This window comes from Prosopis cineraria, unplaced genomic scaffold (assembly GCF_029017545.1).
Source record: "Prosopis cineraria cultivar Desert tree isolate PC_DT_omini unplaced genomic scaffold, ASM2901754v1 PC10, whole genome shotgun sequence".
NCBI classification, from domain to species: domain Eukaryota; kingdom Viridiplantae; phylum Streptophyta; class Magnoliopsida; order Fabales; family Fabaceae; genus Prosopis; species Prosopis cineraria.
In genome coordinates, this window is record NW_026555341.1 from 35,836,312 (window position 1) to 35,861,058 (window position 24,747).

At 34.0% G+C, this 24,747-nt stretch overlaps 2 protein-coding genes and 1 pseudogene across 2 annotated transcripts; all 3 read right to left on the bottom strand.

Moving 5' to 3' along the window:
• Positions 1-514: 514 nt before the first annotated feature.
• LOC129321355 (actin-interacting protein 1-2-like) lies at positions 515-13,698 on the bottom strand. The gene is made up of 6 exons (XM_054967092.1): positions 13,307-13,698; positions 3,675-3,836; positions 2,688-2,874; positions 1,987-2,409; positions 1,383-1,790; positions 515-1,113 (listed from the first exon to the last, which is right to left on the bottom strand). The coding sequence occupies exons 1-6, from the start codon at positions 13,696-13,698 to the stop codon at positions 856-858; spliced, it is 1,830 nt and encodes a 609-aa protein (XP_054823067.1). The 3' UTR covers positions 515-855.
• A 2,731-nt stretch (positions 13,699-16,429) lies between these two features.
• Positions 16,430-17,301, bottom strand: LOC129321272 (PLAT domain-containing protein 3-like). Its single transcript, XM_054966990.1, has 2 exons — positions 17,186-17,301; positions 16,430-17,107 (listed from the first exon to the last, which is right to left on the bottom strand). The coding sequence occupies exons 1-2, from the start codon at positions 17,261-17,263 to the stop codon at positions 16,715-16,717; spliced, it is 471 nt and encodes a 156-aa protein (XP_054822965.1). The 5' UTR covers positions 17,264-17,301; the 3' UTR covers positions 16,430-16,714.
• Positions 17,302-20,790: 3,489 nt separating this feature from the next.
• On the bottom strand, positions 20,791-23,976 carry LOC129322600 (putative receptor-like protein kinase At3g47110; annotated as a pseudogene).
• Between the last annotated feature and the right edge of the window lie 771 nt (positions 23,977-24,747).

The following is a 24,747-nucleotide window of genomic DNA, read 5'->3' on the forward strand; positions in this document are numbered from 1 at the left end:
CAAAATTTAAGGTTTGAATTTGAACTTTCAAGATGTCATCTGTATTGAATGTATCTTTCTTCCTTGCGCATGATTCGTTTTAATAATTTTACATAATCAACCAGTCTAATTAACAAACCAGCAATTAGACCATTGAACAGAAGTACTAAGACCTGCTATGAGTGGCCTGGCTGCTGCTGATAAACATGCTTGACAGTCAATTTTTATTTATTTTTTAAATACAGGCCACGGGAACCGGGCAAAAAGAAGAAACTAAATACCATGGGGAACCGAGCAAAAATTAGAAACTAAGGTCATATCAAAGTGCATAATATTTCTAGACCCAGTGAGAGCAAATCATCAAAGATGATTAGGTCGGTATTATCCCAAGATGTGCTTGACAGTCAATTAAAATGCAAAGAATCGTTCAATTTTGAAAAGAGAAATACTAGCAAGAATTTTTTTTTTATTGTACTATAATCTCTTTTTCTCTGCGTTGATCTGCAGAGAACATCATCTTACACAATGTGTGCTTGCAAGTCAATACTGAAATGTTCTTTCGCCCTCCAGTGCTTTTCCCTCTCTATTCATTCTAGCTTGAAAACATTGACAGCTTCTATGGCAATAACTAAAGTTCCTTTAAAGGATAACTAAGAAGATCTAAATCCAGATTGAATGATGGGTCAGTCCTAACATGTATCTATAAAGATACTGCACAAGAGATACTGCACAAGCACAGTGTAACCTGTAATTTCCTTCCCACCAACAGTGCAGATCATTGAACATCTGAACGCAAGATAGAACTACACATTTCTTTACCGCACACTGAATTATGTGTTTGAAGGCAGGATACTAGTAGTTGTTCTGATCGTAAGTTTATTCCGAAGCCAAATTCCAAACGCGAATACAGCCATCTTCTCCAGAACTGACCACACTATCATTATCAATAAAAGCTAACCCGTAGACTCCACCTAAATGAGCTCCTTTTATGGTTCTTCGGCTTGATGCTGGCTTTCCAATTTCATATATGATGATGCATGTATCAAGTGACCCTGTAGCTATGAGGGTGTTATCAGGTGACCAACCTAGGCAGTTAATTCGTGCGGTGTGAAATAACATGTTATTAAGCTTCACCTGCAAGAGATAACTTTCAAAGTCAGATGGCAGCTTAAGAAAAGGACTGATCTCTTTGACAAATTATCTCACCATTTCAAAATATGTTATTGAGAACCTGGAATATGAGAATTTAATTATAACCTCCTCTTCACAAGGATAATGTGTTTATACTCAAACCTACCGTTTTCATTTTCAAACAACTTTATCATAACTGAACTCTAAATCTGCAAATATAACTGTATCATATTTCTTATCAAAATGTAACTAATGTTTGGGGCTCAAATTACCTCTTTGGAGTCAAGGTCCCAAACAACAGCTTCACGATTCAAGTCAGCTGAAGCAAACATGGTAACATCTGGAGAATATCTTATCACGCTGATAGCACCCCGGTGCTTTTCAAGGACCTTCTCTTCTGTAAGTGTGTCTTCTGAGATAGAATATATGTGCAGTTTACCATCTTGCCCACCTACAATTGCTTCACTCCCATCAGGAGAAATTGCAGATGCGGTCACAGTGAAGTCTAGGTTATGAGTTGCGACAATTTTTGAATCGTTAAGCAAAACGATCCCAGATTCAATTGCTACCAAAGCGAGTTTAGGAGAATTAAGGGAAAGGCTCAAGTCCTTTGGCTGACTGCCAACATCTATTTGCTCTGGAGCTCCAAAATCACCCCCTTGCAAAGGAACCCTCCATACCTTCATTCCAAAAATTGCACATGAAAAATACTTTAAAATTTGAGGCAATAACTATCTTAACTTAAAAGAGAAACTAAGCTCCTTCTTTCTCCAATGCTTACAGAGAAGCAAGAGGCAAAGCTATATTGGGCCTTGATATGTTACAGGTTTTGACAGCCCAAATCATGAATGATTAATTTTTCAGTTACCTACTTACCTTGTTGTCAAATCCAGCTGTCATGACTTCTTCTTCATCAGCTGCTAACAATTTAATTAATCCGAATTGTTTACTCTCTAATTTACCACAGCAACCAACGCCTATAATCCATTTTAAGATCACCCCATCATAGCTACAGGACAAAAGCATCTTTTCACTTCTGTTGATTATAGTTAAAACAGCAACATTTTTCATGTGGCCAGATAATGATATTGGGCTTTTATCTAAATCGGTTGCTGAATATAAATTAATCATGCCACCGAGGGAGACGGTAAGAAGATGATTGTTCTGCCAAAGGCAACCAACAAGCATATCCTCCACCCCACCAGATTCAGAACTCGATAAAGTCTTATTTAAACTTCCACTTCCGTCCTCAAGAATATTCCAGATCTTTGCACATTTATCAGCAGACACAGTAAGCACCTGGAATTGATGCATGGGATAGAAGTTTAAGACATCAATAAATGATAGAAAAAGAAAGGATCATAACATATTCTTCCTCATAGGAAAAACGAGTAATTGCAATTCAAATGGATATATTCTTTTTATGATGGTTTTAATGGATTCAGTATAGTAAATATGATGAAGCTCTTAAAAATGCTCGAAAAGCCTGATTAGGTTTTGATCACCCATACTGGTTATTTTAATGAACTCGTTTGTGAATCATATACAAACTCTTGAAACATCTATATTCTTGTTACCTGTTTACTGTCAGAACTCCAACTTACAGCATATATGCTGCCCTTATGGCTGCCCTCTGCAGACAACTCGCCAAGTTTCTCCCCAGTCTTCCCATCATATAAGATACCCTTTCTGTCTGAGCTTACTGTTATGAATTTGGTCCCATCAGGGGAAAATCTAACACAATTCACAAAATTTGAATGCTCCCTGCAGATCAACAATATCTTCCATTGTCATTTCCTAAATTGTAACTACACACGCAGTCACATTTCTGTCAACATGTGTACAAAGTTTTTAGGGAAATCGAACTGCAGGTTCGAATGATAGGGCCAGGAAAAAGACACATATAGTCATATATGAGTTTTTTTTAAAAGGAAAACTTAGATCAATTATCAATCAGTGACAGTCAGACTACTCAACGTTGAACCATTTGCTTTACAGTTCAATGTTCAATTTAATTTTTAGAACATTGAGTTTGACCGTTGCATTTATATCCACATAAAACTTCTGATACATGATCGAAATATAGCATTCTCAGTCCGACAATGTATTGTGTGCACAAGAGGATAGAGACAGTTAGATGAGCTACAAGAACAAGATCATTTGTTCAACATTGTCAAAACAACAACTCTTCTTGAATCATCCCAAGATGAAGGTTAAACTGTCTCTGTTCCCATTTGAAATGCAGTTGTAAGAATAAACAAGGAGAAAGAAATATTTATCAAACAGAAATTCAGGGTTTTATGAACCCCCTCCACTTACTTCAAGTGAAAATTCCACTTAAAAGATTAAACTGTTATATGAAGGCTCATTACTTTTATTATAATATCTGACACACCCGTTCCCTGTTGGATTTGGGCGTGTGTTTCAAAAGAAAATTTTAGTTGATTTTTTATCTGTATTTTAAATGAATGAAATCTATTGTAAATTTGTAATAGCCAAATTTTTATATGTAACCCCCCATTCTTTATTAGACAAATGGAATCATATATAACAATAATAAATACCTGATGGACATGTTGAACTTGAACGGAGGACCATCATAAAAATTTACCAAAAAGTCTTCACCACATGTGACAATACGAAAAGGCCTTGTTGGTTTGAATGCACAGCTTAAAACCCGCCGTGAATGACCATCAAAATCCCCAACAGTGCTCCCTGAATCCCACCTAAGCATAAAATATAAGATACGAAATGATTCACATGAGGTACAGCGAGGAGAAAATGAACGTGTAGTAGTACACGGATTCAATTCTTGACGGTAATGTAGCTTACAAGATGGTCAACCAAATTTTAAAAAGCAGACCTTGCATAAATATGAAATCGGACAAGAACAGGAAACTAAATGGCATCCAGACCCAAAGAGCTAAATAAATATATATCAAATCAAAGTTAGGAGATTACCCTGATCACAACCATGTAGGTTTACCGTTTACAGGAAATAAGGCTTCAAAACTGTAAAACGGCAGTCTCCTAAACGTGACTCAAGACCTTAGGTCAAGTTAGAAATGAAGAGATACGTATACGTAAACTTTGATGATTGGGCAAAATATTAACCCCCCAACCAAAAAAAAAAAAAAAAAACTTTTTTGGTTATCACTTGGATGCAACATTATTTTAACTAAGAGTTTGAATAATGAAAATTAGAGCGCCCCACGTATTAGAGAATTCAAGGCGAGCTATTGCAGCCAATGGCAAATTTAGGACCCTGAGTCAGGGGCGATTTATTCAATATAAGGTTTTAATGGTGGTTTCATTTAAGCTATATTTTAATGGGTTTAAAAAAATAGAGATGATTGGTGGTAGAATGCAAAATTTACCATATAAATCAATGTAATTTTTTCCATTTTAAGGAGGCATTTGCCCACACTGGCCACTATATAGGACCGCCCTTGGTTGTAGCTCCCTCGACTTTTTATATTTTATAGTGATGATATTGACCAATATTGATGTTTCAAATTTTGCTAAGGAAAAATGGAAATTTGAGTAACTAATTCATAATAACCTTTTAAGAACGGATGTACTATATTATTAGATACACAGACATAAGTATCTTGATCATCTATATAAGGGAAAATAAGATTCTGTATTATCTAATAATACACACGCACGCACGCCAAAGTGTATTGGTTATTTCCACATATGAAGTGTCATGAGGAATTTAATCGTACTCCTTACTCCTTAGAATCGGAGAAGTTATGAAAAGAAACTATTTCTTCTTTGATCTTATCGACTTTGGGGTGATTCTTGGATTTAAATCAAATGTCAAAATTTCCAACTAACAAGTGCAATTTCTTTTTTGTTTTTTGTTTTTAATTTTTGGGTGCTTGATCTTAGATCCTAGAGCCATGCGAACTCCGATCCTTCATCCTAAGAATCTAGTTACTATATATAGAAAGTTAATATTGGCCTAGTTTGTTTTTAGGCTTTTAGGCCTTCTTGTTTTTCTTTCCTGATTCGGATTGTATATGATTTTTAGGAGAGTCATATTGTAAGATATTGTTCTGCTATGTTTGTTCAGGCCTAAGAGCCAGATAATGAATTATTCATTTTAGTCATACTCTCCTTTATGGTATTTGAGCAAGGTTCAGGCTTCTACAACCTGATCCATTCTGAGTCGTCATCCCTAAAAGTGTCTCATTCGTTCACTTGAAGAAAACCTTAAACACAAAAAGAAAAACAAAGAAAACCTTTTCGACCCATCTCTATAGTTGTCGATCTGAATCGTGCTTCTCCACCTCTTCTTTGGTTCTTTTAATCATTATTGTTTATGATGCCATCTGACGAAGAAATTACTACCAAGAAAGGTAAATCTTCTACTCTCAACCTAAATCATCCCCTCTTTCTTCATCCTTCCAAAACCTAGATGACAACCTTAGTCATGCAACCTCTCACTAAAGCAACAAACTATTTGATCTGGAGCAGAGCAATGAAGATGGCCCTCTGAGAAAGAAACAAGATAGGCATCATCGATGGCATATGCACTCATGATAAACAAGAATAGAGTCTTCGTGCCCAATGGGATCAATGCAATGCGGTAGTCCTTTCTTGGTTAATTAATTCTGTCTTAAAGGAAATTTTTGCAAGTATTATTTTCTCTAAAGATGCAAATTTAGTCTAGCAAGATCTACAAGAACATTTTAACATTACAAATGGAATGAAAATTTATAGCTTACATCATATGATTTATTCTCTCACTCAAGATTCAATGACAGTATTTGGTTATTTCACTCATCTTAAGGAGATATGGGAGGAGTATTTGGCAATTCGGCTATTCCCAGTTGTTAATGCAATCCCACCATCGAATACACCAAAATCATTCAACAATAGAGGTTGTTCCAGTTCTTAATAGGGCTTAATCCATCATATCAAAATGTGCAAAGTCAAATATTACTTTTGAATCTACTCCCCATGGTCAATCAAGCATATTCAATGGGGTGCCAAGAAAAGATGCAATGAGGTCTAATATCTTCATCTTTATCACCTCATAATTATATTGAGGGATCCACCATGGCTGCTAGAGGCAAAAGAAGATTTTGAAGGGGTCGTGCTCATGGGAGTTCATTAGAGGAATGTTCTTATTGCCATCGTCATGGGCATAAAAGAGAAAACTGCTTTCAAATTAATGGAGTTCCGCCACACTTCTAATATGGCAGAGGCAGAGGAACTCTAGTAAGGCAAATAAATCAAGCTGAAGCTTTCGGGGTGAATAATGACTCTTCAATCAACTCATCTCAACAGTAACAAATGCTATCACAAAAGGATTATGAGAACATCCTCAAATTAAAGGAGGTGAACACAACCCCCACTATTAGAACAATTGCCACTCATGGCTCTTATGAGTCATTAGGTTTGATTCATGCCATTCTTTCTTTACAGCACTCACATACTGCTTATTGAATTTTAGACTCAGGAGCAACAAGTCACATTGTTAGTTGTTTAGATTTCCTTGATAAATATGAAGCATATACTGGCCTATCTTTAAACATTTGAATTCTTAATGATGATAAATTGAAAGTAACTAACTTATACTAGATCAGTTTACCTTGTTTGATAATACTGTGTTACATAATGTTTTGTATGTACCAGGGCTATGTTATGACTTAATTTCTATTTCATGTCTTACTCATGAGCAACAATGTGTTATTGCTTTTTTCCCCTAATGTGTGTGTTTTATATAGGATCTCTACAATGGGAACATAAGGATGATTAGTAAAATACAATTAGGACTTTATATAGTTGAAGAATTTAAGACTTCTATACATGTAGTACTGTTTCTTTTGATGAATTATGCCATCTAAGGCTAGGCCATGCTTCATTTCATGTACTTAAACATTGGAATTTGTTGAATGATACGTTACCTCCCATAAATAATAACTATGATGTGTGTTTGCAAGCAAAGCAACCTAGATTACCTTTTCCCGTTAGTCATAATAAATCTACTTATTGTTTTGATTTACTTTATCCGGATGTTTGGGGACTTTATAAAGAACATACTCATCAAGGATATTGTTATTTTCTTACTATAGTAGATGATATGTCATAGGATATATGGGTTTATTTATTAACTAGTAAAAGTGAAGTTTTTACATACATCTAGGTTTTCTTTGCTTATGTGAAAACTCAATCTTTTGCACATATTAAAAGGGTTCACAATGATAATGGGATAGGATTTCTTAACAAAAATGTCACCAATTATTTTTTAAATAATGGAGTTGTACATGAAACCTCTTTCTCTTACACTCCTCAACAAAATGGGCCAATTGAAAGAAAGCATAGGCACATCTTAGAAGTTACTAGAAGTCTAATATTTCAAGCTAATATTCTTATTAGATTTTGGGGGAAAGTATAAGAGCCGCAACTTACTTGATTAATAGGACTCCCTCTAGGCTACTTAACTACAAGACTCCTTATGGGTTGATTCATCAAAAACAACTTGATTTGAGTCACTTAATGACCTTTGGGTATCTAGCATATGTAAAGAATTTGACTAGAATAGATAAATTTCAACTAAGATCCAATCCTTGCATATTTTTTTATTATCTTAGTCATTAAAAGGGTTATATTCTCTACAGTCTTAAGGATGATGGGTTTATTATTAGTAGAGAAGTCATTTTTATTGAAAATAAGTTTCCTTACAAAGACAAAATTTCAATGCTTTCTGATCAAGGGGGAGAACATCTTGTATCATAGCCACATGATCCTTTCTTATTTGATACTGAATATGATATTTAATATATATATATATATATATAAAATATGCTTGGAACTAGTATACCTACAAATATTCCAAATGAATATGATTCTTACTTGCACCTGAAAATGCCTTATGACCTTGTTTTTGACACTAAAGCTAATAATGAGTCTTCTACCGCACAACAGTCTCGTCCCATCATGTATAGGAACCCCTAGTTGGCTTAGGGATTATGAATGCTTAGGTATAGAACACTTGAATAATGTACAAACTCATAGTAAGAAGAAAGTCTTATATCAAATTCAATATAGCATTTGTTATGCAAATGTTTCTTCATCTTATAGAAATTTCATTACTTGTATTGATGAAATTATTGAACCAAGTACTTATAATGAAGCTACTAGTTATAGTAGGTGGGTAGATGCTATGAAAAATGAAATTGATGCCTTATAACAAAACAAAACTTGGAAGATTGTAGATCTTCTAAAAGGTAAACGGGCCATAGGATGCAGGTGGGTGTTTAAAAAGAAATATAATGTAGATAGAACCCTTAATAAACTAAAAGCTAGACTAGTTGCTAAGGGATATAGTTGTAAGAACCCTAAATTTTAAATTGAACAATTTTTTTTCTCACAATGGATGTATTATTTAAATAAAGTTTATAATAAGTAGAAAGGGGTAGTTTATAGGAATTTATGTTGGAAATTCTTTTCAAGGATTCAGATTTCAAAATTTTCTAGCAAAAGTCTGGATTTAAATAATAAAAAAAAATTTGTGCTCTTTCTGGTAAATTTTGTGTGCCTTTTGTTGTGATTTTTTTCGTGCTCCTTCTTGTAATTTTCCTGAAAAGTTCTTATATCAGATTTACTTATTCTCATGAATTAAAAAAAATAGAGCATCCCATTTTCATTTCTTCACCGCCATTATACACTTCTCTAGACACTCATAGTCGGTTCATCTCTCTGACTCTCATCAACTTCTTTAGCTTGCCGTTGAAGGGGTGCTTCTGTCACTGCTGTTGCTTCATCTGCTGCCATCCTTCTCGTTCGTGTACACTAGCCATAGTGGAGTTAGATTGTTGATTCTCTTTCCCTATCATCATGCTGTTCTGTGTTAGCTAGAGGTGAGTAGTACTCTACTTTTCTTGCCACTGAGAGTTGCTAAAATTTTTGCCATTGCTTCACATTTTCCTGTCGTTCTCCTCATGAAATTTTTTCCATTGCTTCGTGTTTTCATGTTGTTCTCCTCCCTTGCAGCTGCTGGCTGTTTGCGTCGAGGTGTGTGGTAAGCTCATCTTCACTTCTTGTTTTGTTGTTGTTGGCTATGTAAGTTCAAACCCTCATGCTCCCTTAATTTTCGATCAGTCCACCTCCTCCCTTCGATTGTCATTGAATTTGAGTTGGCATCATTGTGATTGTGGCTGCCGTGAAGAACCTTCTAAATTTAACCACTTGTTTCCACTTTTCTTTGTCCTACAGTATGCCCCCATATATATATATATTGGGTATTATTGGTTGAGTGAGTGTTTGCTTACATCTTCAAGTTAGGATGGTTTATTAGAACTTGTCACTAAATGAAATTTGGTTTGAAAGTTGAATTGGATTGGATTGAGCTCTTAGCAAATTAAAAATTTTGAAAGTTAACAAAAAAAAAGAGAAAAAGGAGGGAAATAGAAGAAGAAGAATTATTGATAGAGGGCTAGGGAAACATTTATTTATGAGTCAATTAGGATGCCTACAAAGTATTTGTTAAAAAGCCTAAAAGAGTAATTTGATTGAATTAAAATAGTTAATTTCTAAATAAAAGTTTAGTTATGTATGCATGTGATTGTTTGTGTTTTTAGGCAATGTGGTGCTAAGCTTGAGATGTTTAAGAGAGGAACTTGACAAAATGCAAGTTGTTTAATTTTCATATACCTAATTTTGAAGGAATATGTGTAAGTAGTGATTTTATCGTTAAATTGGGATCCTAAAGTACCTAGAGTATATTGTGTTAAATTAAATGATAATTGTGGAACTTTATTAATCTTTAAGAAGGAAAACAAAAAAGGGATGGAAAATTCTTCTCTTGCTTTAGTTGAATTTTTGATAAATTACTAAATTAGTTATGAATTTATTATTCTATATTTTAGGCTGTGATGTTATTTTGGGATTGAATTTGAATGTCACCAAGTGCTTAGAAATTCCTTAATAAGTGATTTTAGAATTATAATTTATTTATTAGGAATTCCATGGAAGCATTCGAGATATAAGTGAGAAGTTGAAGAGGAGTAAGCTTTAGAAATTATTGAAAAACTCTCAGGTAAGTAGATAGCGTCTCAACTGATTTTCAATTAAAATTTTCTTTACTAAAATATTACATTTTTATGAAAATTATTTTAATAGCATTAATGTGATTATTGGATATTTGTTGATTAACATTGCTTTATTTTGAGAAATTAATTTTACCAAATTTAAAATGTTATTTGATCAATTAAATCAAGTTTGGACTTTGATTGTGAGATTTTTATTTTATCAAATATTAGATTAATACAGAGAATGATTCTTGCAAGTTCAACTTTGATTTTTTTTTTGATTATTTGATAAAGGCAAGCATGAGCATTGGATATGAAATTTTATTCTAGAAAGTTTCAATGCTTAAAAGTATTCATGTGAGTTTAATTTTGAGAATGAGAACTATATCTTGAAAGTGATGATTTTCTCGCATGTTTGAAAATGGTTTTAAAAAAAAGGGGACTTTATATGGAACACTGGTTGCTAACGGCAGTTCTATTGGCCCTTGGCGCGCCATGGTATACCTAGCTAGTAAGGTGTTCATAGGAGGTGCTAGTCTCGTGCGATAGCCAACGCAAGTGGAATGGAGGGATGGTTACTCCTGAGCATCGTACTCACGTTTGTTTCGTGGCTTCAGCTGTATTTGGTTATATACTCTCGTGGACTATGTGTTCACGTTTGTTTTCGTAGCTTTGACTGTGTTTGGTTACTTACCCTCGTGGATTGTGTGTCCACGTTTGTTTTCGTAGCATAAGCCGCGTTTGGTTATTTACTCTCGTAGACTGTGTGTCCACGTTTGTTAATTATTCTGATAAGTCCCTAAAATTATATATTTGATTATTTGATGATTTTATATCCCTTAGTTTTATTTAACGATGTATTTATAAATATTTATTTCATTTAAGTGCTTTCTTGGAATCAAGTCATATTAACATTTGTCATGATAATTCAGTGATTTAAGATTTAATTTTAAAATTTTATAGAGCCATTCTATTTTGAAGTTTATTAAATATTTATGAAAGCTTTTCTCTCTTTAACTCACACAATTATTTTAAACTTTTCTTTTTATTCATGTTTTATTTTATTGTTGGGACGTTATTTACTGGAAAATTATTATTGGTCTCAAATACCTTAGTTGACACTGATTTTCCTTCTAACCCCTGAGGATCTTTAGACATGTTGGGTGGAGAATTGATTGAAATCCCTCTCTTTTATATAATTATAAGTGCCCATGTACTTATTTTGAAAAAGAATGGTTATATGCTCCACACACACACACACATATGCTATCTGTTGACTGGAAGGAGCTAAGCTCCTGATTCATATGATAATTTGTGAACAATCTTGTACTATTAAATTTTCAGAAGATTCTATTTATAGGGGAGGTTTTACCAAAATTTTTATAAAAATGCTAAAGTTTTTATGTTGATGATTAATAATATGATTATTAAAATTTCAATATGAGTGTAATTATATTTTGAAAATGGATTGAATGTTCAAATTAAGGCTTATGGGGATATGTGATGTGGTTCACACCTGTGTCGGTCACCCTCTATTTTTGGAGCGTGACAATAGTCAAGTAGAAGGGGTGGACTATTTCGACACTTTCTCTCCTGTTGTTAAGATGATTAGTGCTAGGGCTATTTTAATTTGACACTTGCTGTGAAAAATAATTGGATTATGTATTAAATGAATGTTGACAATGCATTTTTACAAGGTGATTTAATTAAAGAAGTGTTTATGAAAATACCCCCAGGCTTTGCTAAACAGGGAGAAACAAAAGTCTATAAGCTAGTTAAGTTTCTATGTAGACTTAAATAGACTTTCAGATAGTGGAACTTGAAATTGTCTAAATTTTTGATTGCTAGAGGTTCTGTACAAAGTAAACATGATTATTCTTTGTTCACTAAGCAAAAAGGAAATGATTTTGTTGTTATTCTTACTTATGTGGATGAATTGGTCATAGTTGAAAATTCTGAGAGTTATATACAATAAACAAAAGATTGTCTTCATAGCAATTTTAAAACTAAGGATTTAGGTCCTTTAAAATATTTTCTCGGCTTAGAGATAGCTGAATTAGCAAAGGGGTTAGTTTTAAACCAAAGAAAGTATGTACTTGATTTAATTGCTAATACAGGTTTGGGAGCTGCCAAGCCTAGAAATACACCTATGAATTAGGGTTTAAAGTTGTTTAGCGCACCTAGGAAGGGGGAGAGAGATGATCTTTTGGCTGATCCCACCAAATATAGACACCTTATAAGGAAAATGTTATATCTAACCATGACTTGTCCACATTTGAGTTATACTGTGCAAGTCTTAAGCCAATATATGAGTAATCCAAGGAAATCACATCTCAAGGCAGCCATGAATGCCATCAAATACTTGAAGAAGGATCCAGGAAGAGCAATATTCTTTCCCTTTTCAGAAGTAGATTCTAGCTTGAAGGGCACTGTGACTCAAATTAGGGAGCCTGTGCTGATACTTGAAGATCTGTCACAGGTTTCTTGATTAAGATAAGAGGAGCTCCTATCTCTTGCAAGTCTAAAAAGCAAAATACAGTGTCACCATCCTTTGCAGAAGCTGAGTATCCAGCAATAGGCAACATTGTATTTGAGATTGTTTGGTTAACTGGTTTGTTAGAAGATTTAGAAATTGTTTATTATCAGCCTGTTGTAATATATTGTGATAGTAAGGCAACTATGCAGATTGCCTCTAATCTAATGTTCCACGAACGTGGAAAGTACATTGAGATAGATTATCATTTTGTGTGGGACAAGTTGCAAGCAGGATTAATTACACTCAAGCTTATTTCTTCAACAGATCAACAAGTAGCCATGAGAATTTATTAATCAAGTTAGAAACTTTAAATTTGTTTGGTTCTAATTTGAGGGGGAGTATTGAAAGTTAATATTAGGCCTGGTTTGTTTTTAAGCTTTTAGGCCTTCTTGTTTTTCTTTCTCAATTCGGATTGTATATATATATTATTAGGAGAGTCATATTGTAAGATATTATTCTGCTATGTTTGTTCAGGCCCAAGAGCCAGATAATGAATTATTCATTTTAGTCATACTCTCCTTTACTATAACAGAAGGCATGGCTTAATAGACTCTGATTCAAGCCTAAATAGAATAATTCCAAAGTACGAAGAACAAAAATAATGATAAGCACTTACATAAAAGCACGGACAAAGGACTTCCCTTTGCCATCCCCGCAAGTGACGATCCTCAAACAGTCGGCGGACCACTGAAGGTCATCGATCCGACCCGAAAGGACCCGGAACTCATTCTTGAGAACAAAATCGTTATGGGTGCCCCAGATCCGAACGCTGCCGGAGACATCTGCTGACGCAATCCATTCACCATTGGGAGAGTAACGCGCCACCGTGACCGGGTAGCCATGCTCGCCGTAGACGGAAACCTGAAGCGGGTTATCTAGGTTGCGGATCATGACGGATCGCCCGGTGCAGTACAGAAAGTTGTTGGATTTCGGGTCGCCGGAAATGAGGATACCCCGTCCACGTTCGGTGGAAGGCGCACAAGCGTAGGTCTCTGAGAGGTTCGCCATTGTTGATAATGTCGTAATCGTGGATTTGGAAATGTGCAATCATGTTTATGGTGATTAGCAACGGAGGTAGAGAAAGAGACGTAAGGGTCCGATACTTGAGGAAGAAAATTTTGAACAAGTTCGCGGCTTGCGCGCTTTTTAGTTAGAAGTGATCAACTTGCATAGCAAGGGTATTGTAGTCTTTTGGCAATACTTGCAACCTTGGTTAAAGATTATTGGAAAAATTACCTTCAAAGAACTCCCAAGATTATTTATTTCAAAAAAGAACTATAAGATTTTGAATTTACTCTGTAAAAATAAAAGACCTAAATATAATTAAAATTTATTATAAAAATAATTATTCTCGATATATAATTAGCCACTAAGCTATCATGCACTTTTAATTATATAGTGCAAAATTTAATATATATATTCTCAATTTAATTTTTTAATTTTAAAATCATTTACTTGTTTCAACAAGTGTGTATTCATTATGCATTAATTAACAAGTTCAAAAATGTGATAGGACTAGGTTATGAGAAGGACTTGCTTCAACAAGCATACATTCATTAATTAATAAGTACATGTGCTTAACAAATTCAAAAGTATGACAGAGCTAGTTTTTGGGAGCTGCAAGGCAAGTGTAGGAGTTGTTCAGCAAGTGTTAATTTGTCAATCAACAAGTAGCACTAGTGGAAAAAAGAAAACACATTTAGTATCTATATTTTAGATTGGTTATGCAATTAACATGCCCTTGCTTTGTTAAATAATGCACATGGATACTTTTGTTATTAATTAATAAATGCATTCTTGTTAAAATAGGTCTCACATTTGTCCCTTTTCACAATATAATTAAGCCATCTTAAGTTTTTGAGCTTGTTGATTAACACGCTAAAAGACCGAACATGGCTTATTAATTAATAAATGCATCCTTGTTGAAACAGGTCCCACACTTTGCTCCTTTCCACAATCCAAGATCATGTCAAGTTTTTGAACTTATTAATTAACATGTGTTTTGCTTCTTAAATGTATATAGATACTTGTTAATTAACAAATGTACACATGTGGAAACAAGTAAATGATTTGAAAATTGGAAAATCATTTTGACAATATATATTAAATTTTACACTGTATAACTAAAAGTGCAAAATGGCATGGAACTACAAACCCCCCCTTTAAATTGAGACTTTAAGACTCACAATTTCAACCAATCAAAGATAGTTAGTTCTGTCATCGAAAAAATGATAATTAATTCTCAAAAATAATATAAATATTTTCCACGATACTCTAATGCCACATGTCAAAAAATATCACAACAATTAAATAAAATGATTACAGTAGAATTTAATGAGCGTATTTGTGAAATCATTTTTCCCAGAAAAAATATAAATTCAAGTAAGGACCTCGATTACCTCAAAAGTGCAATGAATAGCAAGCATGAGAGTACAATGTAGAATGGAGAGAATAAGTCTATCAAGGGTAATGAGCATATACGTTCAAAATATATAAGTGCTCCAAGCCTTTTTTGCAGTAGATATGTTTAAGATTATGATCCTTACCACTTAAATATAATTATTTAATTAATTTAATCAGCTTTTAATAGGGATAAAATAAACAGTTAAAAGGTCATAGGCTGAGCCTTTGCCTAAATAAGTTAACTTATGTGATCTACTTATTATAGTCCACACAAGATTATAAAGGGTCAATCTTTTCTGGACTCAATAATTAATTAATGTAAATCCACTATATATATTTAAAATATTCCAGCATATTTGGCATTGCAAAGAAACTTGGCTACATTCCAAGCACGAAAGCAAAACTTATTGCCATTCATGAGGGCTTACAGCTTTAATTTGTTGGCATCATGGATTTAAGAAGGTTAACCTGTGTTTGGATTCTATGGAGGCTAGCTACCCATAGAATCATGAACTTCTATGATAGCAAGCACCTGATTTGCGATACTGTAATGTACAAGATATCAGAAATCTTTTGATGAGAGATTAAGAGGTTATGTATAAGCACGTATATAAGAAAGTCAATACCTGTGCAGATTTCATCGCAAAGCTTGCTCGTCGCTTGGACTCAGAATCTACAACTTTGAAGGAGTCTCTTCAAGATTGTAGAAACTTACTTGTTGAGACCTTATTGGTTCTCTTTAAGGCTTTTTTCCCCTCGTCTTTGTTTCCAAAAGGGAAAAAAAAAAAAAAAACGAAGAAGGATGAACATCTCTTGCGAGAACTTCGAATTAAAGGACAATAGAATAGGCAAAATCAACATTTTGAAATGTTTAGAATTAACATTTCTCGAGAAATAATGGGCATCCTAAGTTATTTATTAAAACAATGTTATCTGTCAAATATCAAAATCAATATAATGTTGTGCTTTAATTTGATTATCAGACACTAATGTTAATTATTAACTTTAATGAAAGAGTCTTTATATACATGAGACTCGAAAGCACAAAATCGTAGTGAAAATCTTTTGTTGTTTTTTTTTTTTTAATTTTGTGTCCAACCTAGGCCCTTTTTTATTTTTTAATGAAAAGAGAGATGCACACACTCAACCATATCAATGCTAGGTTCGAGTTTAGGGCCATTTCCAAGAAAGAGAAGTGACGTTGCAACCAAGACAAATGACGGTTGACAATATTTTTTAATGGGTGGTTATCTCATGGATGTAAAAGTACTCCTTGCATTTTTAAAAATATTAATTAGTTCTCTCTGCCCCTGTACTACCATTATGAATTCGGATATTGATTCTTGGGAACGAGTATTCTGTTTGATAGATAGCGTTTGTAATTTCAGTTCTCATACATAAAGATATTGAACACGTCGGCCTTCTAATTGGTGGAGGTCAAGCAGACAAGCTTGCCCCACAAAGGCAGGTCGTTATTGAAATGAAGGGACATTACACATAAAACACAACACACCAACAAAAGTCGAATACTTTAATTAGATTTTGCTAATCAAGCATTGGTCACACAGCAGAGAGTAGAGTGCGGCTCAAACTCAAGAATCCAGATCTCATGCCATCTTGATTACTTGATTGGCTTGGCGCGGGAGCATAAGTTCACGTTGGCGTACAGATGATGGGGCCATTCATCAAGAGCTAGCCACTGGTTCACCGGGAACGCTACCTTTGGCCCAGTGGAGGTGACTTCCACGTAATCCAAGTACCATCCCGGCTTGTTTCCTTCGCCGTTGGAGGTGACGGTGATGCCACAAACACGGAGGCAAGGGCCATTGCCACTGAAGACGTCGAGATTGCCTCGCTCAAAGTAGTCATGACCAGGTCCCATGATGCCCCAATCTTGGAGGTTGTTGATGGTAAAGCTATTGCCAAAAGATGATAACTTGAGGCTGATGATGGAGTCCGTTCCTGCATCTTTGCGATCTCCTGTCTTCACTCTTACAATGTACCGGCACTGGTCCTGCATTTCGGTCAATATTCAGAATCAAACACAGCTAAGTAGAGTAGAAAAAGAAAAGAAGATGTAGCGATTACTTACAGATGTAACGATTGCAGCAAAGCAGATAAGCAGTGAGAGTAGAAAAAGAAAAGAAGACGACGCAACTCTGAGAGCCATTTGCTTAGTTTGTGATCGATGGTACTGATGAGGGTGAGGAGAGCTGAAACAACTTATGTCCCTTTATATAGAGCAACACTCTTATATCCCCATCATGGTTGCTTACGGAGATGTGACATTATCTCAATTTAATATAACAAGTAAATGGATATTACCGATTTTTTGATTAAAAACATTATGAATGACGAAAGCTTGTAGTTAAATTCTCCTTTGTTTGACCAGAGTGTATGAAATTTAAGCTTGAAAACAAAAAAAAAAAAATTATTAGGTAGAAGTAAGGCCTATATGTAATCTAAAATATCTTTATCTTTAAATTTTAATATTCTTGAAAGAAATAATTTTTTCCTATGAAAAATGGAAAAAATAATAAAAAAATTTAATAGGAAATATCTAAGTTGGTATTGAAGTGTTCATATTTTGTTATAGTAGGACGGAAACCTTTGAAAAACTCTTGGTATAGGAAATAAATCCTTTGAAATTGAGATTTATGAATTTTTAATTTTATGAAATTTTTTTAATATTTTTCTCATTTTATCATTTTTTATAAAATATAAAATTCTCTCTTTTTTAAGTATAAATTTCTTAAAATTCATGGATTTTTAACTTAGAATCCACTCCTTCAGAGTTCAGATCGTAAACTAACATATTAAATTATTAATATAATTAATGAGAGGTGAAGGTGAAGGAATATGGTTTTCTTTTTCCTTTTGGGTAAACACGTCAATTTGTTAATTAGAAACGAAGAGTACAGAGGTTAGTTCCAAAGTAAAAACATATACTAAAAGCAATAGTATCATCATGGCTAATAGATCCCAAGTTTAAAATAGATCAATTTTATAATATTTATCTTTTTTTAAAAAAGAATATTTTATACTTTGTGAAAAAATAATAAAATAAAAAAATATTAAAAAAATTCACAGAAATTTATGAATGTCAATTTAGAAGATTTTCTTTCCACAGGGAACTCGGAAAGAAACATTATTAAAGGGTTCCCAGGAGAACCAAGCTAAGATCTTGAGAGCGAACATCTGATGAGGACGAATTTGCTGATCTAAAACTCCGTGGCTGGAGCCATGAAGGTCGAGTTATGACGCACATGCAGCAGCCAAAGAAGACTGTTCCTGAGAGCCGCTCTAGTGATTTGACATGTCCCGATACATTATTCTTATCCACTTGCCATCTGATATTGAAGGGAACGTGGCTGTTTGTTTGGTTGACTAGTGTGTTCCAGAAAACAGATCAAACCGCTTTCATTTGTGATCTGAGAAGGTGGTTTTTCTGAGCAGCCTCTGTTTTTGAGTTTTTTTTTTTTTTTTTCATTCCAAGATATTATTGGTGTCCTGCTGGACGGTGGGACTTATCATTCATATCATCATATGCTTGTTTGCCTTAACATTAGGCCCCCACGTGGGGCGCTCGCGCGCGCGTTACGCTGGCCTTGTACTTGCATGCAAATCGATCAGCTTTAAGGCTTTGAGTCTTGATTATTTTCAGATCTAAACTGAGCAACAAAGCAAGTGCTTAGTTATGTTTCCAAATCTATCGTAATTAATTAAATTCAGTTTGGTTTGACAGACCCGCAAACCTAGATAGTGGGAGCAAAATTTTTATTCAAGATCAAAATTAATTTTTTTAAAAATATAATTTGAAGTATTTATAAAATTAAGTTGAAGGTACAAATTTGTTAAATACTATAATTACTCAACAATAAGGTATAAAGCATAAAATTATAATGATATATTAAATAAAACTGACTAATATAAATAAAATTTAACCACTTTTATGCGGTAGAGGAATTTTTTGTGAGAAAATTTTTATTTAAACAAATAAAAAATTATTTGTAAAATTCTAATGCCTTCAATTCTCAAATTATCCTTATCTGAAATTATAATACATAGATTAGATTTGAGTTAAATAAATTTTTAGGGGGATAAATGTAACTTTTAAGGAGACAAATGTGTTTTAAATAAATTCTTTTTTTGGGGCAAAGAAAATATTTGGATCATTATATACAATTTTTTCGTATCATGTGGGCGCATTTGCCCCTTCTAACTATCAAACAGGTCCGTCCCCAGTTGGTGTACACTCAAAGATCCAATGATTTTGGGACAAAATGCGCTGCTAACATCCCTGCTAAACAAGCAGCACATCACCAAAAGTCTTGTGATTTACGTACTTTTAAAAAGCATTGTCGTATCATCCTCAAATCGATGCTCGCCTAGTAAATGATTTTTTGGTACATAGAAAAGTTTTGGTGATCGAGTTGGGTTTGAGAGATTACCAAGGGCAAGACATGTCTCTAGATTCAAAAGAAGCTTATAAAGAGATACTTATAAATCACTTATCATTAAGGTCTTCAGTAGTCAGATTTGAACCAACAATTTTGTTGCAAATTATAAGCCAAATCTTTATTATTTGGACCAACATTTTGTTGGTATAAATATTGTTTTGTTGAGGGTAATGCGTGTGTGTGAAATACGACAACTACTACACCCCCCCAGTTTGCTTATCCATATTTTATAGACTAGGCGAAAACGAGTAGGCGTCTCAATTAATTGATTAAAATATTGAGCCGGTGGATTAGTTTTGGGTTATACATGTATGGAAGGATTCTAATTTTTAGGCCATTTCATATATATTTTTCTTGTCCATTATTATGATTTGTTCACGAGGCTGGAGTTATGCGAATCACACTAAACTGGGGTTAGTGAGGAATCTAGCTTATTTAATATTTTTTTCTAAGCTCAATGACTATCGGTTTTGGAAAAGTTATGGCTTATAATTTAACCCATCAAATATATGATTGAATAACATAATTGGGTTTTAATATATTTTAGGAACTACTGGTTAACCCATTTCAGTAAAAGGGACAAGGGCCTAATAAACTAATAAATTATGTATTTTGAAATAGTCATTTCTTTTAAAAAGATAAAATTTCTCATTTCTTAAGAGTCCTGATTCTTCGTATCATTCCTGAATATCCAATTAATTCAATTAATCTAATTCAAATAAATACATATATGACTTATAATAATTAAACCTTTTAGAGATTTTCATGAGTTGAGACTAATAATTGCGGTGGTGATTTTCATGCTGGAATTGGTAATTCCGGAATATAATCTCATATAATTGGTTGCAATCAAATCCATTACTCTAATTTGATATTCGAATTGGTGAACGAATGCGTTTTCTAGACTGTCACAGTAGTAAATTTCTAATTCCAATTTTAAAACAACGGCAATATTTGTTATCAAAAAAGTTTTTTTTAAAAAAAACAACGCCAATATGAAATTATACAACAAGATATTAGCCATAATTAATACAACTCTATATATACACCTGGACACTTTTACATAGGCATGAAAGCATAACTGAGATAGGAAACATCTAAAACAAAAAATTGGAAGTGGCAGTATATACAATGACAATCCTTCATTATGTAATTTCCTACTCTACAGTTCCATCCAGAGGGAAAGTAATTTTTGATTGAGTTGAGTTCCCTGATGATATCTATCCCATTCATCCTTTCATGTGGTGATTCCATTGAACAAGCAAGTCCAATTCTCTACATTGGGATGAATGGGTTCAGTGATCTCCCACAAGTCTTGTGATGATCCTACCATTGCATCTTCTGATTCTCTAGAACGAATAGTTGGGTTCACAATTTGCAAGAGCTTACAGGAAATGCACTTTCCACATATCTATGGATATTTTGACCATCTTTAAACATGTGATTTCTCATGGGTTTTCTTCCAGTTAACATCTCTAAAATAAGAATGCCAAAGCTATACACATCACCTTGTATTGATGCCTTTGAACCCAAGCCATATTCTGAAACATTATTGTCATTTTGTTATTATGAAGCATATTAAATCATTAAATGCAAATAAGGAAAAAAGGAAATCCTTAGAAAAAGAAGTTTCATAACTTTATACCTTAAATTAAAAAAAAAAACCCTGGAGGAATGTAGCCACTAGTACCCTTTATTCCAATTGTGCTGCTTTGTTCATTAGAGCCGCCTTCAACATTTGAGAGTATTTTTGCCAGTCCAAACTCACTCAAATGAGCAACCATGTCGCTATCAAAAAGGACATTACTTGGCTTTAGATCACAATTCACAAGAGGTTGCTCACACTCATAATGAAGATAACGCAAAGCAGACGAAACATCAGTAAAAACACTTAATATTTGATCAAGGAACAAGTTCGATTATACTCTTCATCTTCTGTATTTGGGTGCAACAATTTTTCCAAGCTTCCATTCACCATGTACTCGTAAACCAGGGCTTTAAATTCTTGCCCCTTATAATCTATGCTAGAGCAACATGTTAAAATTTTTACCAGATTTCGATGCCTTCTATTTCTGAATGCATTACATTCAGCCATGAAACTCTTGTGACCTCCCCTTACTTGAAGGTTGATGACCTTTATTGCAACAATTTCATGAGAATCAAGAATTCTCTTTATACAAAGCCAAAACTTCCAGATCCAATCAAGTTGTTGACAGAGAACCCATCAGTAGCACTATGTAAGCTTTGGTATGAAACTTTGGAAAGAATGTCAATTGTTGGAGAATTTGAAGGACATTCCTTCCTTCTTTTCAACGTGTGATAAATAACAACAATAGATGACAAAAGAAGAAAAAGCAATCGCACAACATATTGCCACCACCAACTTGAAATTAAGATGTTTTCTCTCTCCAATAGACTGGACAGGACATGGTGGGAGCTGGACTTTGAAATGCCTCCACAAAGCCTTCTGTTCCCCATTAATGATATTTATGTTGTATTGCCAAAGAAACCTTTTTTAGGTACCTCCCCATCTAGCATATTGAAGGAAACATTTAAGTATTCCAAATGAGTAATGTCTTGTAGGCCTTTTGGAATTGATCCAGATAGATTATTTTGTGATAAATCTAAATATCGTAAGCCTTTCAGTGAAGCCATAGACAAAGGAATAGCTAAGTTCCCTTGTAAAAAGAGATACTCGAGGCTTTGGCAATCTCCAATGGTTTGAGGAATATTTCCAGACAGATGATTATAAGAGACATCCAATTTTCCAATATTTTTTAACTTTTCCACATCATCAGGGAGATCACCGCTGAAAGAATTGTATGACAAGTTCAGCAAAATGGATAAAGATGAAAGACCCATCATCTGGATTGGTATGACCCCATTAAAATTTTTCTGTGACAGATCAAGGAATTGTAAACTTTCACAATTCCCAATTGTTGGTGGAACTTGTCCCTCTAAAATGTTATCTGACAAATCTAGGTGAAATAATTGAGTGAGATTACCTATGAATTGCATTATTTCTCTAGACAATTTGTTTTCCAGCAAATATAACATTTGCATCTTTTGAAAGTTCCCAAAAGTAATTGGGCTGATGCCAGTGAGATCATTCATTTCCATATCCAGTAACATCAGGTTAATGAGGTTTCCTATTTCCACAGGAATTTTGCCACATATTTGATTATATCCAATAAAGAGTTGTGTGAGTTGCGTGGACAAATTACTTATGGTGTTTGATAAATGGCCCCCAAAATTATTATCACTCAATTCCAGCATTTCCAACTTACTGCAATTGGTCAAAGATCTTAAAAACTCCCAATCTTTAACAGAATTGCTTCCCATATGAATATCACCCAAGCCTAGAAATGAAAGTTCATACAACTTTCCAAGATTTGGAGCTTGCCGAGTAGAATAATTTTCTGACATTGAAATACGTGCAAGCATGGATGCATTTTCTGTGGAAGTTGGGATAGGACCCGAGAATTGATTTACTCCCAGTGCCAAGCACTGGAGATTTGGGAGAGTGAGAAACATGTTGGTTGGGAGAGAGCAATTAATTTGATTATCTGCAAACCCAATGAGAGTAAGACTTGACAAATTGTAAAATGAAGAAGGTATAGCACCAGAAAGCTTGTTGGCATCTACTGCAAATCTCATCAAGCTTTTCAAGAGGCCAATTTCTTCCGGTATTGTACCCTCCAAGTGATTATAATCCACAACTAATCACAGGAAGGGAAGAAAAATTTCACATGGAAGCTGGGATTTTTCCTGTTAGATTGTTGAAAAGTAGACCCAATTTTTCAAGATTGTAGAGAGATCCAATCTCCATTGGTATTTTTCCAGTAAGTTTATTTCCACCAAATGATAGGTACCTGATTTTAGAGCAAGTTGTCACGTTGATAGGAAATTTCCCAGTAAGTGTATTATTGCTGAGACTAAGTACTTGTAATCGAAACAAATGGCCCAATTCTTGTGGGATTTCTCCGTAGAAGTTATTGTTATTGAGACTGATGACTCTTAGAAAGGAGAGATTACCAATGGGAGGTGATAAAGAACCACGCAAGTGATATCCAGCTAACTCCAACCTTGTAACTCTCTGATGCTTGTGGCCGCAAGTGATTCCATGCCAATTGCAGAAGTGTGTAGAAGTATTCCAAGAATCAAAGATATGGTATGGATAATCAAATATTAATTCCTTGAACTTGAGCAAGCACAAATGATCGGTTTCATTTCCCATTAATGATGAAGCAGCACTGGAATAATGTTGTTGAAGGATCATTGTGAAAATAAGAAGCAAGAAGTGAGGGCATATAGAGACCAAATTGGAAGCTACATGGCGGAAAATGACTTTTTGTTGAGTCCTGCTTCTTCTTAGGAGAATCAGGGAAGAAGGCCTTAGTTTCCTAAGAGAAGCAAGATGCATGCCACCAAAAGGGGGAGGGAAAGAGAGAAATAGAATTCAGACATAAATGAACAATCGTTTTCAATGCTCCCGGAAAAAAAAAAAGCTACAAAAAAAAGTTTCATATTTTTTATGTAATAGTTAATTTTTAGTCGTTTCCATTGATTTGGTATTTTTTTTCCAAAAGAGAAAAGACCAATCGGTCAATTGATTTGTTTAATAGACATGAATTGAGTTAGTGGGGAAGTTAAATTCTTCTCTTTGCGATGAATTCTAATATTTTATTAAATTTATTGATATTTTTAATGAAATTAAAAGTTATCTTTTTGAACTTGCTAGCAAAAATATGATTAAGTGGATGATTACATGTGAGAATGTATATGAAAATATGATTAGAAGTTAGTAAACCAATTCTAACATTAATTTTAGATTTTGTACATATAAAAAAGCTCAATTTATGGGCCCAAAAGTAAAAATTTCAAAACCCAAGTACAATAAGTAAATTTGAAAAGAAATTTTGCACAAGTCATATTTGCAAAGGCAAAAACATGCATGTTTTGCTACAGTGAAGAGTGAATTTTAGTAAAATACACAACTTTAATCTTCAACTAATTTTAAGGGTTTGGGGACCTTGTTTTCGACCAATTTACTCTGCAATGGCTATATATAGAACATCTTAGGTGAAGAAGAGAAGCTAAACGCAGATTGGAAAAGCTTAGATTTAGTAAAAAAATTAAGAATTTAGTTCAAGATTGCTTCAATTAAGCATTTCTTCTCCTTCTTCTTTTCAAT

Coding starts and splice junctions, on each gene's coding strand:
- LOC129321355 (XM_054967092.1), bottom strand. CDS start 13,698: ATGGCGAACCTCTCAGAGACCTACGCTTGTGCGCCTTCCACCGAACGT. Junction 2,875..3,674: donor AAGTTCAACATGTCCATCAG/GTATTTATTATT, acceptor GTTGATCTGCAG/GGAGCATTCAAATTTTGTGA. Junction 2,410..2,687: donor GGAGTTCTGACAGTAAACAG/GTAACAAGAATA, acceptor CATCAATTCCAG/GTGCTTACTGTGTCTGCTGA.
- LOC129321272 (XM_054966990.1), bottom strand. CDS start 17,263: ATGGCTCTCAGAGTTGCGTCGTCTTCTTTTCTTTTTCTACTCTCACTG. Junction 17,108..17,185: donor TTGCTGCAATCGTTACATCT/GTAAGTAATCGC, acceptor ACCGAAATGCAG/GACCAGTGCCGGTACATTGT.